The sequence below is a fragment of the Lampetra fluviatilis genome, chromosome 4 (assembly GCF_964198595.1).
Source record: "Lampetra fluviatilis chromosome 4, kcLamFluv1.1, whole genome shotgun sequence".
NCBI lineage: Eukaryota > Metazoa > Chordata > Hyperoartia > Petromyzontiformes > Petromyzontidae > Lampetra > Lampetra fluviatilis.
In genome coordinates, this window is record NC_136278.1 from 20,809,412 (window position 1) to 20,826,240 (window position 16,829).

Here is a 16,829-nt window from a genome sequence, read left to right on the forward strand (position 1 = left end):
TGCAGTCACCAACAACGACTCGGTGCCGTCTGCTACGCAGTGGACGGTTTAACATCCCGCGTTGTCATTTAAAAAAAAACGGGTGGGTAGGCCACGTGTGCCAGCATCACCGTCCAAATTTGCTAAATTCGACAATTACCTGAAAATCACTCAAATGGGACCATACGCAGACGAATGCCCCAGGTCACTCTTTGCAAATGAGACTTGATCCTGCTCTCTTGAGTTCTCCTGACCTAATTAAAACCGAAGAGAGCCGAGAGCTGAGAGGCGCGTTGAACATAACCGACCGCAAGAGTACGAGCAGCATCACCTCATCAACCGCACCCTAGCGTTGCACGCTAACGCAACCTCCTTCGCATACACGCAACGAAATAGATTACATTTAGACTTGCAAATGTACGTGGTATAACTCGGCATGCCCTATTCATGACCATCCCCATGTTTATTTCATGCACGCGCACTAAACACCTCAGCAGTTGTTTGTGTTAATACGTCAAGCGGGTGCACATGGACACAAAGATAAAGATCCCCCGTATAGCCTCAACAGAATGTTGGGCAAGTGCTGTTCACGGAGTAGTGCCTATGAAGGCCGGCACGGCACACGAAGGGGTGCGAGGCCAGCACCACGCCCGGCCACCTTTGTCTCCTTAGCGGCGATGCTTAAACATCGCACCAGGAACTCATCTGAGGCTGAGTCAACCTAAGGGAGGCCCAGGAGGAGTTCAGATGATTATAACTGCTGTCGGTGGCCATGAACGGGAATCAAAGTCGGATGGCCGTGTTCGTAGGGCAGTGCGCTAACCACTGCCCCACCTCCATACATTCGCCAAGATAAAAATTTCCCCGAGCCCAGCTTCATATTTCATATGAGAGTGCACTTAATTAGGGCCCCAATATAATTTGTCACTGCTGCTACGAGGCATTGGTTATTAATGATTGCACTGGGATCCTGAAATTACTCAGCAAACATCAAAACTCCTTGTGACGTGAGCTGTAATAAGGTTATTAGCGAGCCGGCAAATACCAGTATCACACCCTCAAAATACCGTACTTACAGCGGGGTTGGGGGATAATTTAAGTCAGACTTAAAACTCTCCGTAACATTTGGAAACGAGAGACCCAACGGCCAGTCAGTCTCAGTGGGTTACGGTACTCACTTCCGTGCGGGGCCATGCAGAGACAAGCAGAAATATTTGTTTTTGGAACAGCATCGGTTGGCTACGTACGGAGCGAGAGAAGTCCAACGTGCAATACACGTTCGAATTTTCGTCGTCCTTCCTCCGCACCTCCCGAGTACCACGATTGGCTACATACGTGCGTACGTACAATCGACACGTCTGGATCCTCCACCAAACGGAGTTGACGCGACCCCAAAAAATGCCCGGTCTTCGTTCGGGAGAGAGCCGGCGTTGACGCCACGGATTAATTCCGCGCCGTTACCGCGACCGCCTGCAGCGCCGCAGCGCACCGGTCAATTTCACCAAAATTCCCGCTACGATTTTATCCCAACCCCCCCCACCCCCCACCCCGTGTAAGCTTCTGCGGGCTCTGTCTCTTATCGGGGCAAGCTTACCTCGCAAAGCCAGGCCTAATCTTACGTGTGTGTGTATATGGACATATATATATCTCTCGCAGCACGGCCGTTTAAAAGGCGCCCCACGGCACAGAGCGGGTGAAAGGAACCCGCGCCGACCTCGGCACCCCCGGGCGGCGCCGAGGCGGGGGAGGCGAAGGTCACCGCGGGGTTCCTCACCGCAGGCGACGGACGCTCACATGGACACCGCCCGTTCGCTGACCCCACCGTGGCTATGGGGTTGCCACCTGTGCCGATTTTCCCAGGCGCGGCCTCCGTTTGAGGGCAGCTTTCCTGGAGAAATCCATGAGTCTTCCCAGGGCGTTGCATTTATTTCATTGGCTTCTCCAGGAGTCCCATTGGAATTTACCTGCACTCTGAGTGTAACTAATACTATTTCTGGCTTTGATCGTTGTTTGTTCTTCATTTTATCTGTATTGCGAGTGTAGTTATTCTCATCATTGGCTTTTACTGCATTTCGATTGGATTGCACCAATGCTTGTGAGCGTAGGATTTTAATACTTTTTTTACGTAAGGCGATTCGAGGAATTTCAACATGAGCGGTGCTTTATAATAAAAAAAATTTAACGAATCTATTATTACACTATGTAACACGATATTTGTTCCTGGGTAGTAAGTGTTATTTTCTAATTGCTTATGCCTCAAAAGTATAGAAAGTGGCTATTATTCCTCAAAAATTTTGCTTTTGTGACCAGGACTTTACGTGAAAAAATGACACAAAAGCACACGTTTTCTCATTGAATATATGTACATTTCTAAATATCACTGTCCTGTCTTCTTGGTTCTTTCGGTAAAGTCACGTAGAAGGGAAGTAATAACATAATAAAAATAAAACATAAAACAATTCTCACGACGTTTCGGCCACAACACAAGCAGCCATCCTCAGGTGAAAACCAGGTCTGTCGAAGCGACAGCGTGACTTTACCGAAAGAACCAAGAAGATGAATCCCTGCAGTCACGAAAGCTTTAAATCGAAAAATCACTGTCCTGGTCACAAAAGCAAAGTTTGTGGGGAATAATAGCCATTTTCTGTACTTTTGAGGCATAAGCAATTTGGAAATAACACTTACTACCCAGGAACAAAAAATATCTCTTTTTGTTACACAGTGTTATCAAAATTACTTTGTCAGTTGCATGACGGTACACCAACTGGCGACAGGCGCCGTGAGGTGCGGCTCTCGCCTCGTCCGGTCTCAAGAAATTCTCCTCCTCCTTCCCGTGACCCTCGCCAGAGTTTTTTTGCTCCTTAGCTGTGGCGACTCCCTGTTTGCTGTGACAAAACTTCAATCGATGGACCGTCCCACGTCTCCTAACAATGTACGTATGCATGCACGTTGGACTTCTTTCGCAACCGTTCGTAGCCGAACGTGCTAATCGAAGGTGGCCTAAGCATTCATTCGCTTACTCAAGAAAGCCTCAAGTGAGCCTCACGTTTTCATCTGTGGTCATAATAATTATGCCCACAAGCCCCGAGTAGACGTGTGACTTGTCAGTATCGCATGACGCGGGAAAAGACTGATGTTTTAAAACTAAACAATAAAGTTTATTTTTTATTTTAGCAAGGCCCACTGAGCTACGTAGCTCTTTTCCAGAAGCAACCTGGCTACAAATGATAGCTCAACGAAGTGGCTTATCATGTGGAAATTTGTCGCAGCCAAATACTCTAAACGCGTGTTTATTGCGAAGTCTATAGTTGCATATAAAGCGCGTGCGACAATCGCGTGTGACAACAGAAGGTGATCACATTTTAAAGTATATTTCTTCACCAATCCGCACTGAGCAAATGTGGTGAAGTATGGTCAAATACCCCCCCAAGACCCGCACAGAGTGGGTAGGCCCTCATCCGGCAGTGGGCTGACAATGGGCTGCATGTGTACATGCGGCGTGCATTTATTGATCACATACATACACCAGGAGCACAAAAAAATGCCCCTTCAGGTGGTGCCAGTAGTACCCGTTCCTGCTCGGGATGTAACTCCCCCATTCCTTTCCCGACATTTGTGCATGCGGGAGGAAGCCCAAGTGCCCGGGAAGAAAACTCAACTCATATACGAGGCGATAATTCGCACCGACATCCTCCTACATAATTGGTCGGAAGTGTGAATGGAAAATGGAGAGTTGACGCCGGCCCACCGCCGTGCACAAACATACCGCGTTGGGTGAATTGGCCAGGGCGCGTTATTGCGAGATGGTCGTCACACTGCACTTCTACAGGCCGCCTTGTAGCCTCATAATAATTCATAATAAAGTTTATTTTTTTGGTTGGATCGCGTAAGTATAAATGCGTCGTTAACCATCCGCCACTGCCAAACAGTAAGGGTTTCTCGCGTAAACAAAGCACACCGGTGTGTTGGAGAGTAAATCCACAACACTTCGAGGGCGACGCTTCGCTGGTGATTACATCCAGCGTCATCGGGCGATATTGCCAGAATTGTAGCCGTATACCAATGCTCACATGCTTAAGTGAGCATTGTACACACTTCCAATTAGCGCGGTTGGCTACGTACGGTGCAAAGGAAGTTCAACACACACACGTACGTCCATACATTATACGTCCTTTCACACAGCAAACCGCAACCGCTTACCCAGCCCACACGGCAGGGCACCAAGAAGGCATTTGAGAACTACCATTCAGCTTTGATGACGCGGACAGCTCAATCATTCTGAGGGTGGAGGGAGGGAAAGCGCTGCCCCTTTCCAAAAAGAATCCTCCAATTTTCTGAGACGCGCCGGCAATGAGCGTGCATCTTCCGTCATTATCCTTCACGTGAGCGGCACAGTCGGCTAAATGGATTAGCCGCCACATCTCCGTGGCCAGAGTTGCAGGCTTTGGGGAATTACGGCCCATCGCGTTTTGACGAATTCTCTCAAAGAATATTGCCCGCGTGCACGGTTCTAATTGGCGTGGCTTTCAAGGGCATCGGAAAGACATCCGCATACATTTTGAGCTGAGGCACAGGCTTTGAAAATGTTATTTGTTTTCTGAAATAAGTTTCTTGCATAGAGAGGAATTGGAAATCACATTAATCTACATGAATCTCTTCGGTGAGACGCGGTTGGTAAATGTTCATTTAGAAACCAGTAGAGGGTTAGTTGAAGAGATGTTTCGTTTTTCTATGGGAGACATGGGTAGCCCATAGTGCAGAAAGTAGGTTGCTGACCTACCCCTGAAAGGTTTGAGTGATATCCCATTGTGTTCGGGGGTGTTATATGGGCACTACAATTTCCACCGACTTTGGTCAATCATCCAAAATAGGATCCTCTTGTAAAGATAAACATTATTATGAACTCAAGCATTATCACTTTGTCCTTCGCATAGTTGTGTATTTCAGTTAAAAATGTTGTACGCGATGTCATGATAGAAAACGCAAGAGAAACACGTAAACTCGGCGCCTTATACGCGACTGAACATAAAACATGCAAAAATATAAAGCGCTAAATGATGATCCGCTGACCAACATTAACTGATGATAACTCTAAATTGAACACGAGAGCTTTCGCAACCAATGTTATTATTCGTAATTGATTTTTTGTTTGTGTCAAATTGGATTCGGAGAATATGCGTGCAGTGTTCCCTCATTATTCACGATGAGGGGATACGTTCCGGAGATGCACGTAAATAGCACACTACACAGATAATGATATTGGCCTACGAAACCTATCTCTTTAATTAATTACCTTAAATAAATACGTAAATAAGCTATTAACTGCGTGAAAATGATCATAACACATTGTTTTTAAAATAATAAACACTATGTAAATAAAAATTAATATTAAAGTATTAAATAAGAGTATATAAATTACCTTTATAGGATCACTTAATCTCATCACTTTCTTTATCTCGCTCTCTCTCTCTCCATGCAGTCGTCATGTAGCGTTCCAGATGCAATTCACGGATAGCCAAAATTGCGGATAGAAAGTTGTGAATAACAACGTTTGTTCATCACGGGACAATTTCATTCATCGGCTGTGTCGGGTGGAGGAGGGTTTACGACTCAAAGTTTTATTTGCATGGCAATCCGACCCAAAAATCTGACTCACTCATAATGAGTCAACACTAAGCTTTCACCAAGAACAAATTTTCACTTTATCAAATATAGCTTCGTTGCTGTCAATCTTCATCTAACATGGTGGGCGACCTTAACAAGGTGTTTACAGTGCGATGCACATTGCATTCATAAAGCATACAAATGCAAGGAGATGTTATCTCCCTCGCATGCTCCGCAGGAGGCCGTGGGTTCAATTCCAACCCTGGCGATTATTACCGCAGGCAACGGACGCTCACATAGCCACCGCCCGTTCGCTGACCCCACTGTGGCTAGGGGTTGCCACATGTCCCGGTTAACCCAGGCGTATCCTCCGTTTGAGGGCAGCTGTCCTGGAGAAATCTGTGAGTCTTCCCAGGACGGTACATTCATTTCATTGGCTTCTCCTGTAATTCGATTAGAATGTACCTGTACTGTGAGTGTAACTATTACTGTTTCTGGCTTTAATCGTTGTTATTGTTATTGCATTCTTCTTGGACTTCTCCGGTATTGCCCTCCACATTTAGAAACACGTGTTTCGTTTATATTTGGCTGCTACTATCAATTCCGGCATGTGATTATAAGCCACTTGAATGAGCTATAATGCGTGGCCAGGTCACCTCTGAAAAAGAGCTAATCGCTCGAAGGGCTTCACCTGGCAAAATACAATCGGTTCGTGTCGCATAGAAGTAGTGAGCAGCATTAGACTGGGCGAACAATGCGGTGAAGGAAAGTGTAGGGGGGTATTTGAGAAACGACGGCAGAGCATGAGAATAAACTCCAGTTTGTTTAACACATATCATCTATAATACAGGTTTTTTTTTTTGTTAGATCGCGAAAATATAGAAATGTGTCGTGAAACTCCAGTTTTACTTCGGGAAGTAATTTAACAGGCAAACGGTGTGTGGGTGTTGTTATAAATTAGGAGAAAAAAAACACTAAATTCTACCACGTAGCTCCTTGTAACGGGTAATTATCGCTCGGTCAAAAAGTACAGCTTTAAGAGTTTTCCAACATACAGATGTAATGCGAGCGTAAATGGAGTTGCTGCTGGGCTCTGGCCCAATCACACAGCCCGGGGTATTGGGGGGCGGAGCCCGGTATGGGGGGCGTGTGGGAGGGGCCGCCGTTCACCTCGGCTCCAATGGAAAGCGAGGTGAATGGGGGTGGAGCCAGCAGGGCAGTATGGGAAGGCGAGATCTGACGATCCGGAAGGGGAGAAGTCAGGGTCACGTGGGGGAAAGGATATAAGTGGGAGCCCGGAAGAGATCGGGGTCAGTTGTTGGAGTGAAGAAGCGGGATCACGTTGGGTGGCCGCCGCGCCATCAGCCACGTGACTGATGGGGCTTCGGCACACCGTCGGCCAGCGGTGTGCGGAGCAGGGAGGAGCGGAGCGACTGACGGGAGAGCGCGTGCGTGGCGCGCGCGAGGAGGAGCTAACGGAGGAGCGTGCGTGGCATGCGAGAGGAGCGTGAACAGCACGCGAGAGGAGACGCTGGTCCACGGAGGAGACCAGCGGGGTGCGTAGAAAGAACTTGAATAAAAGACCAATGGAGACCAGCAGTGCCTAACGGAGTCTTTTGTTACACTGGAGTCAGAAGTGGACTTTTTCAAAGCAGAATAACGTCAAGAAAGATGGCCGAGAACTTGAAAAAGCGTAACCCACTTGTTACGTCTTCCGACGACGAAGAGACGGCCGCCGGCACACGTCCTCCAGAGACCACGTGGCAGGGCCGCCGCCATCTTGAACATCGCGGCTTCACCACCTTCAACGAGAGAGCGCCGGAACCACGGGGGAGCACCCCCGCCCTGGCTCGTGTGCGAGACACCGGAGCAGTCGCAAGAGGACGCCGCGCTCACCGTCCGAGTTCTTCGAGATGTCTCAAGTCACCACCCTGCCGTCCTCTGCTCGCCGCAGCCCCGGGCAAGTCAAGACGATACGCACCCGGCCCTAACACACACCTCACCCATCTTGCATGTGCCGGGGTGCGATTGTTTATGGCTCGAGATTGCGGAACGCGGTTCGGGCTGTGTGTGTGTGTTGAGGATGGACGCGCTGTCTGCTTGTGTTTGCTCTGTGTCAAATAGTGTTTATGCGTTGCGGCATGGGGATGTTATCTTGATGGCGAAGTTAATTATTAATTCGGTTGCGTCGAGTGTCCCGAGCCCGTTACCATCCCGTGGGTTGCCGTGTGCGACGTGTTTATTTTGATGATTTTTTTTGCTGCAAGGTACGACAGGGTTGACGGTGTGTTGTCTGCCTGCAGCTCTGCTTGCGATTGTGCATAATGTACGACCTGTGTGGAACTTTGCTGCTTGTAATCGCGATATGCTGACTGCACGTACTGTATAGACTGTCTTTCTGTACGGATACGGAGTGCGGTGCATTGTTCTGACCATTGGGTTCGGGATTGTCATTAGTTGTGCGTACCTGTTCGGAAATTGGTCAATTCGTTGGGGGACCCTAATTTCTGGTTGTATGGGTGTTCGTGCATACGAGATTGCATATGTGTTCATAGAAAAATGCGAATGTTGAGGGATGAGGGCGTTGTTGGTGGCTCTGCCGTCAAGGGTGATGGGGCCGTAAATTGCCGCCAAGGGGCGTCGCTCTTTCCGTTGATTGCGTGCGGCCAGGGGTTGCATTGCGAGTTGGTGTGTATGAGCAATGTGTCTTGGTCAATTATTGGGTAAAAAATTTCCCCGATACGACTGCTGTGCGCAGCGAGCTGCGGCGATGCGTCGTATCGTTGGGGGTTGTTAAAACGTGACAGGGGATGTGTGTTGTGACCCCCAGCAAGGGGCAGCTGGGGTGCACGCACGGGAAAAACTGCCGAAGTGGTCGCACGTTGGGCCGCCATTTTGGCTAACGCGGGAAATCGCGGGGATGCGCTTGGCGCAGGGGGCCGCCATTTTGAGCGCGTGCGGGAAACCTCGGTAGGGCGCTTCGCACGTGCCGTCGCCATTTTAAGTATACACGTCGAGCCGCGGGGATGCGGTTATGGATCTCATCCCTTGACTCTCGTGTTGCGCTCTAACTTGTGGGCGTGCATTGCGTGTTGTGCGCAATGCTGGCGTGTTGGCGCCCATCGGGGTAACAGGAGCATAGTGGCCCGTGTCTGACTAAGGGGGGGCGTGTCATTGCACCAGCATTTTGGGACTGAGATGCTGGCTGGGTTCTATTCTGGGGCAAATATTTCACCAGTATATGCCTGCCATTGTTGAGTGGGTGATGCACGAGTTGTGGTCACATCGTGCTATGGCCGAGGGCTGACCTGACAGCCCGGAAGCGAGACACTCCGTAGTATGTCTCAAGCTAATGGACCATGTGCTCATATGGCTCGTGGAGTCGGGGTTCCGTCGTGCGGTGGCAGACTGTTTAACCTGGTGGGCCGGAGGCTCACAGAATTCAGGAGTAGGGGTTCCGTTACGTTGCAGCGAACGGTGAGACCTGGCTAACATGGGGCAGGGATTCCCCTTGCGGGTCCTCCAGCGGGAAGGGCCATGGACTTGTTTCACTCTGGGTTATAACGGTATTGAATGTATAGGGGAACTGGTCCTTCGGGGATATGGATATTGTGGGGGTTCAAGTAAATGGAATATGGCCTAGGTTAGCGGAATGCGACGGGTCCGGGGTGATTGCTAGGACGGCAGTGAGGACACATGCTGGACAGCGGGTTCAGCCTATTGGTGATAGTAAGCCTAAGTTGTTCAGAATGCGTGTTGGGGAGTGCGACTCCATATCGTCAAGATATTGGCTAGGAAACATTGCCCCGTGGGGGGTCGATGGCGTCTGGCCTTGCCAAGGGATGAACCTTCCTTTGTCTGTAAAGCGTCAGACTATAAGATGCCGGGGTGTGTCCATTGGTGATGGGATAGTACGAGATTGAGCGTGGCTGAGTCTTTGCGATGTGCCATTGTCTCGTCCCCGAAATTGCACTGGCCGAGTGGATGGCCAGTGGACGTTGCTGTGGTTGGACGACCACGGTGCGGGCGAAGGCAAGTTAAATGTTGCCGCTGGGGAGCGTTGCTCTCTCCATGCGAGGGTGTGCGGCCGGCGGCTGTGTTGAGAGTGACAGTGGGTAGATGCTGTGTACGTGAGATGTCTGTGCTGGTTCTCAAGGGAGGACTGCTGATGGGCAAGAGCAGGAAAATTTTTATTGTCACGTGTAAATAATATTTTTTGTTAAAATGTAGATACTGGGACATCCATCGTGTCGATTTTTGTGTATTTATTGGTTTTCTCCTTACGCCGGGCGGATTATGATCATCTCCACTACCCTGGGGCTGGGTGGCTGTCGTGTACGACATGCGGATGTGCCGTTTCGTGGTGCTGTGCCTCGGGGGGTTGGGTTCTCCTTCTCGTCACAGATCTTCGGCGCCTGCCACACTGGGTGTCACCGGTTGTACTAACCGGATGTGGACTTGAAGGGGGAGTAGAGCGCCTGTTCGTCACTCCTGCTCTACCAGTTGTTCTCTGAAGTTGGACTTGAGCCAGGCAGATGGACCAGCAACACAGACACGCTCTAAGACACTGGATTTTTGATTTATGCGCGTCTGCCGTTCTTGCGTGTCAGTTACCGTTGTTGTGCATTGCCTTCCATTCCTTAATTCTTCTTGCTTGTTGCACGGTTCCGTACCGGATCCTATTCCCTTCTCTTTCGTTGATTGGGTTCGTCGTTTTGTGCTCTCCGTTGTGTCGGTTGTGATTCCTGAGTGTGTTGCCGTCGCTCGCATTATTTTATCCTATTTCAGCCGGGAGAGGATATAAGTGGGAGCCCGGAAGAGATCAGGGTCAGTTGTTGGAGTGAAGAAGCGGGACCACGTTGGGTGGCCGCCGCGCCATCAGCCACGTGGCTGATGAGGCTTAGGCACACCATCGGCCAGCGGTGTGCGGAGCGGGAAGGAGCGGAGCGACTGACGGGAGAGCGCGTGCGGGGCACACGCGAGAAGGAGCTGACGGGAGAGAGCATGTGGGGCGCGCTCGAGGAGGAGCTAACGGAGGAGCGTGCGCGGCACGCGAGAGGAGCGTGCACGGCACGCGAGAGGAGACGCTGGTCCCTTGTCAGGACCAGCGGGGTGTGAGGAAGAGTGGAGGAGCTGAGGAGGAAGCGCGTGCGGGGCGCGCGCGAGACGACGCTGGTCCGCGGAGGAGACCAGCGGGGTGCGGAGAAAGAACTTGAATAAAAGACCAACGGAGACCAGCAGTGCCTAACGGAGTCTTTTGTTACACATGTGTAATGAGTCCAACTGAGTCGCAGACGTTGTTTGTTTTAGAGGCAACACATTTATTGTAACACCGTAACACAAAGGGGTAACTGCCCCATTACCAGATATAGCTTAGGGTGGTGACCACCCAGCTAACTACCCTATACAGAGGAGTTACTGCTACCAAGGGTCGGACTCTCACCCGGGTCTCCGACCACGTGGTTTCCTCATAAGACCAACTTCCAGCTTGAGACCCCGAGCTTCCAGCTTGTCGAAAGAAGAGACCCCGGTCCCTCTCCGGGACCCGCCTTATATCCCCCTATGGTTGGGGCCGCTCCGCCCTCGGCCCGCCCGCCTTCTCGAGCATTCTCGTTCCCTCTTGATCCTTCTCAAGGACTCTCCCCGGACACGTGATCACCCCCTAGTCCCCCCCACCTGGGGCCCTCTGTGTGGACACTCCGGATCACGTGTCTACGGGGTCAACCAGAGTGCCATGGCCTGGGGCAACCCTGCCCCTGGGCTGACGCTCACCCACGCCCCCTCGTGGGAGCCCCCACCACACGCTGTGCGTGGTGCCCGCGCTATCCCAGTGCTCACCAAGCCCCGCTGGGGCTAGTATTACACACAGCCACCCACACGGTGCTGTCCACAATGTAGGAACATCGAACGGCACGGCCCTTCCGGGCCAGCACCATACAGTGACATCCCCGACATCCCCGATGTCACTACACATGCATGCTGTTGGCGACTGCTGTGAAGGAAAGAAACCTCTTGAAGTCGTAGATGCATTCCCAAGCCTACGCTCCCTGCCACGCCGCACAGCACAGCCACTCTGTGGTTCCGGATTCAGCTAAAGCGGGGCCTGTAGCATGATGTTATAAAGGGGCCCTACATAAATATATATATAAAACATTGAAACCACTACATTTTTTACTTGCATAGTAAAGTAATTGTATTTTTTCATTTGCTATACAGCCAGATAATACGACAAATCGCTAACCTTAAACACCCAGTCGTTCATAAAAGTTGAAGGCGGTATAGTACTGTAGCAATAGAGCAAGTGCAGAATCACTGAACCGGAATTAATAGCTTGAAAGCATTTAGCCCAGGGCCCTTGAGAGTGTGGGGCCCGTAGCATATGTAGCTACTTTTGCTACTGGGATAATCCGGCACTGACACTCCGTCGTCCCCTGTCGTGCGCACGAGGCTCGCCGGTAGGCGACGCATCACCCGCAAGCGCTTGGGCCACAGGCCGCAGTACGTGGTTACGTTTACATCTCGCCGGTGTTTACACTGGGCAAGGAATGAACGTGCATGTTGAACTTCTTTCACACCGCACGCAGCCAACCGTGCTAACCGGAGGTGGAATCCGAGCCAATTACCTGGTTCAGGCCAGTGGGCTAAAACTTAGGGTGCAATTTTGCACGTAGATGACTCACTGTAATCGTGCAAACTTGTCATAATCTTCCGTCGTGGTCTTTAATGGGATTCCCACAGCCACGCTCGCTTCTCCCCCCGGCCGCATGGAGGAGGATGCCCTTGGGCTGCGGTCACGCTCCGCTACGTTGGAGATATATACGCGCGCTGCCACCCTCGTGTTTAAAACCGGAAACAAACGTTTTGTAAGTGATCACAAAAATATATATACCCCCCCCACCCACATATAAAAAAAAATCACTTACCCAAGCATTCCCAAAGTAATTTCTATTCATAACCAAGACATCCTTTTGCTGAGTGCCCAGAAATCCTTGACAATGTCTTGTTTTGAGTTTTTTTTTATTTCTTTGCGGTGGCGGTGGCTGCGCTGCACGTGGCTGCCTGTAATGAAGCACTGCAGAGGCAGCAGCAGCGAGGGTTGGTGGATTATCGCACAAAAGTTGCGAAACTCAATGAGTTGCCAAGAGACGGCGGTACAGCAGAACGTGGACTGGTTTCCATCTGTTCCATCAGTACGGGATAGAGTGTTGCCCCCTCACACACGTGGGATTCTCCGGGTGCTCCGACTTACTCCCACATGTGTAAACACTCATCAATTGCTGCAACATCTTACTATGTAAGGGACCGTAGAGCTTGGGCAATTGTTGGCACCGGCTCGCCGCATGGCTGCCTTCCCGCGTGTCTGCGATTCCTCGCGCCTTTGAGTCGTTCTCTATCTACCAAAGGGTGAGCGAACATCGTGCCGCGTGTCGCAAGCGGAAAACACAATTCCTGGTTCTTTCCAGGAATTCTCTCTCATGCAGCCCAGGAAAGCCCTCTGCACTGTTCCTCCATGCCTGGCTTATATGCCTTTCAAGTTAAACATGCCGTTAATTACCCAGTGGCTTACTGTAATTTTAACATGATTCACATTCATTATGTCTTTGTTTATTTACATATCTGTAGCTTTTTGTAACTTCATTTGTACTATTACTATAATCAGGTCTAAAAGAAACTGCCTTAGTCAATTTGCTCTACAGCAAATGTATTATTCAACATTGAGAAATGTTCGATTTTCTACAGGACACAGTTATTGTTGCTCTGATTTCTCTTCGCTTGATCTCTGAACTTACTCATAATTTGCTTTAAATTTTGTAATTTTGCCAACCTGGGTCACTCTTGCAAATGGGACCCATCTGGGTCTCTTGGTTTCTCACCTGGCTATACAAACGCAAATTAAACAAGCGCCTTGCCACCCACCCTTTCCCATGGTCCCCCTTGAGTGGGCGCTGAGGTGGCGAGATGTTATCTCCCTCGTCTGGTATACATGAGATCATGGGTTCGATCCCGACCCTGACGATGCCCCTATATTTGGAGTATTGAATGTCTCTCTCTGCCCGTGGCCGTGTGAATTTTTTTCCGGGTCCTCAGTTTTTTCCCCTCCACATTTAGAAACGTGCGTTTAGATTATGTGACCGCTATATATTTCCACGTGATAAGCCACTTAATTGAGCTATCATTTGCCACCAGGTCGCCTCTGAAAAGGAGCTGCATAGCTCAGTGGGCCTTACCTGGTAAAACTATAGATTGAAAACTAATTTCTTAAAAACTACTTTTTGTAGTTAGTTTGTTGACCCCCCCACCCCACACAACTCCGATTAGCACGTTTGGCTACGTACGGTGATGAGTGATTGTAATTAACGGCATTTATAGCGAGGCCAAACGATAGAATACAAAACACAACATAATCAATAGTGTCGTTGTGGAGAACATAAGTAACAAGAGTGAAGCTATGGATTACATCACGTAAATATGAATGTGTTGTTAAACCCGCCACCACACGAAACAGCCAATTAGTAAGGTTTGTCACGGAAACAAAACGTGCCAATGTGTTACTACTTCAGTACGCCGCTTGTGTGTTGCATAGTAAACCCACAACATTTACAATTCAAGTACGACTTTCACTGGTGATTACAACCAGCTTCATCAGGCTAATCACCAGCGAAACGTCGTTGTAAATGTTGTGTGGGTTTACTCTCCAACAAACCCGTGTGCTGAACTGATAACGAATAGGCATGTTTTATTTACTAATTGGCTGTGTCGGGTGGTGGCGGGTTTAACGACACATTCATATTTACGTGACCTAACCCAAAAAAACCTCTTATGGAAGTTCAACATCCATACGTACATACAGAAAATAAAAATAAAATATTTATACAGTTTGTGTATGGCCCAGCCCTGGATGTGCACAAGGTATAGCGTGCCCCTCACCATCACGAGGCAGGACGCCCAGGCTTAGCGGCAGTAGGAGCAGCAGCAGCGTGGAGCCGAGCGCCACGAAGGGCACCTCGTAGCCCCACGCGTCGTACAGCAGTCCGCCCAGGGGTGGCCCCAGCAGCATGCCCACGCCATTGAAAATCTCCACCATTCCCTGCGCCCCTCAACAGACAACACAGGGTTTAGATTGCGCTGGTCAACATTGCTTCGTTGAACCGGGTGAGTGTAAGCCTTTCCCATTCCAAGACGACTGAAAGTTATGGGGTGGGTTTCCCATTCACCGCTGAATCTCGGAACGTGCAAACGGTGAGCGTTAATTTTATTTAGAGAGGCGTAGCTTCGCTGTTTTTTAAAGCGTTATACTCACCGCAGAGAACTGTAGCGACACGACCGCACTCTATGATAGCTGCCGCCAAACTGTGCAACACGCCCTTCCGCATGGCCTTTTACATACGCGTAAGTCATCGGAGCAGAATTGGAATAAAGACCGATGACGTACACACGGATGACGTACACATACGTCATCGGAATGGGAATGGGTTAATTAGCGTGCGTGACCTGGGCCATCCAAAAATGGCTAAAGCAAAATGGCAAGACGAAGCGGAGCAGTGAAGTAAAGCAACGAGAACACGAATAAAGTTCAACCGATCGAATGTAACTCTACACCCCTGTGACATCACCTGAGTGTGAGGCTCAATTGGTCGTTCCGTTACACGTGTTGAGCGATTCATTGTGAAGCCACCTTTAAGTTTCGGTTGAGATTTCCGCAGTCGTGCCGTACAGCTCTCCGGCGTGATTTCGAGTTGCTGCCGCGTGCCGTTTGGGAATCGATCGAAGCTCCGAGCACGTGGAGCAAAACGTCGGACATCGCGCGGCACAACCCGAAAACTCATCGGAGAGAGCCAGCCACCTTGAGTGTATGCAGCAGCAGCAGTGCAAGCAGCGTGAAGCGGAATTAATCAATCAGCGCTTATTTGTTACACGGAAAATCCTGTGTAGCCAGTTAACCAGCTATGGTTTGCAAGGAAGAGAGATCCGTGGTGCTATCAGCATATGACAAGAACAACAATAGCAGAGTGATGCTCACAGAGGAACGGGCGACAGCGGAAAAGAACACGTCAGAGGTGCGGGCGAAAGAATGTGTGCTTACGGAACAAAAAAATGAGCGCTATTAACAACATGAACAACGGGCACACTGCACCAAAAACAAGGTACGAGAAACGAGATACGAGGCGATGGGAAAGGTCGGAGAGGAGGTGTGCGCGAGGCAAACTCAATCGGGCGAGTAAGACAACAACAACAACGACAACAACGGGAACTCGAGAAGCAACAGCCAACGGATTTGGGTGCAGGTGCAGCGACGCGACTGTGGAAGGGCACAGCATCTCGGGGCATCGAGCGAGAGACGAGAGCGTGGAGCGACCGTCTGCCCGCACGGCGTGGGGAATAGCGCAGAGGTGATAGGGCAGAGGGCGTCTCTAAGTCTGGCTTTGGGTAAACGGGGCAAGCGCGCTCTATACAAATTAATCGGCGAGGGATTAACACGCGGCGCGAAGGATTTACGTGAAAAGAGGTGGCTCGGGCGAGCGCTGTGCGGAGTTAATTGTGTTTGTGCATGCACAGTCTTAGGCGCGTATCAATGCGCATTAACCGGGGGTTTATATCGGAGGGGGGGGGGGGTGTGGAAACGCTTACATCGGTGCTTTCAACCGAAGCGTGGCTTGCGGAAGAGAGGCTGAGGGATAGGAGCTGACGAGTGAGAAGAGGCTGCTAGTGTGACGCCGGCACTGGGGAGACAAAGGTGACTGGAGATGCGTGGTGCTGGTAGTATAAGAGGCGCTCGAAAACAGCCCTTACGTCCAGAATGCGTGTACAGCCCTTTGTCAATCCACTGCTGGATTAGGGCCTCCCCCATAGATGTGGCAGCATAGACGTGGGAGTATAGATTTGCAGGACGACGACAGATTCGTCTGCACCGCTGCTCACGTCTTCCTGCCCAAGTGAACTATGGGGGTGGCATTCATATCCATTGGCAAGCCTTAAGCCAACGGTGGCAATTCCACATTCTCATTGTAGGAGCCATGATTTCCGTGGGACGACGTGTTATACGATGGCTCACAAAACGGTCCGAATTTAATACACCCCTGGAGCAAGGACGATGGGCTGAGTCAACTGCTGGCTGACATTTGAACTCTCGATCGCGGGTCAGGTAGCCCTGATCGGATACATGCGCAGCGGTGCGTGGGAAACGTACGAAACCTCCTCTGGCTGCGTCGCCTCCTACGCTGACCCCGTTGAGTCAGGTCACGCTA

The 16,829-nt window shown here is 50.2% G+C and overlaps 1 protein-coding gene and 1 long non-coding RNA gene across 2 annotated transcripts in view; one reads left to right on the forward strand and one right to left on the reverse strand.

Annotated features, from left to right (window-relative positions):
• The window catches only part of LOC144931648 (uncharacterized), a 106,358-nt gene that overhangs the window by 45,096 nt on the left and 44,433 nt on the right, over positions 1-16,829 (forward strand). The gene's annotated exons all lie outside the window — the stretch shown is intronic.
• Positions 1-16,829, reverse strand: part of LOC144931324 (MFS-type transporter SLC18B1-like) — a 78,636-nt gene that overhangs the window by 34,718 nt on the left and 27,089 nt on the right. Inside the window, exon 6 of the mRNA XM_078855125.1 lies at positions 14,512-14,671. Coding sequence (XP_078711251.1) covers positions 14,512-14,671 — 160 coding nt within the window. The remainder of the gene's footprint in view (positions 1-14,511; positions 14,672-16,829) is intronic.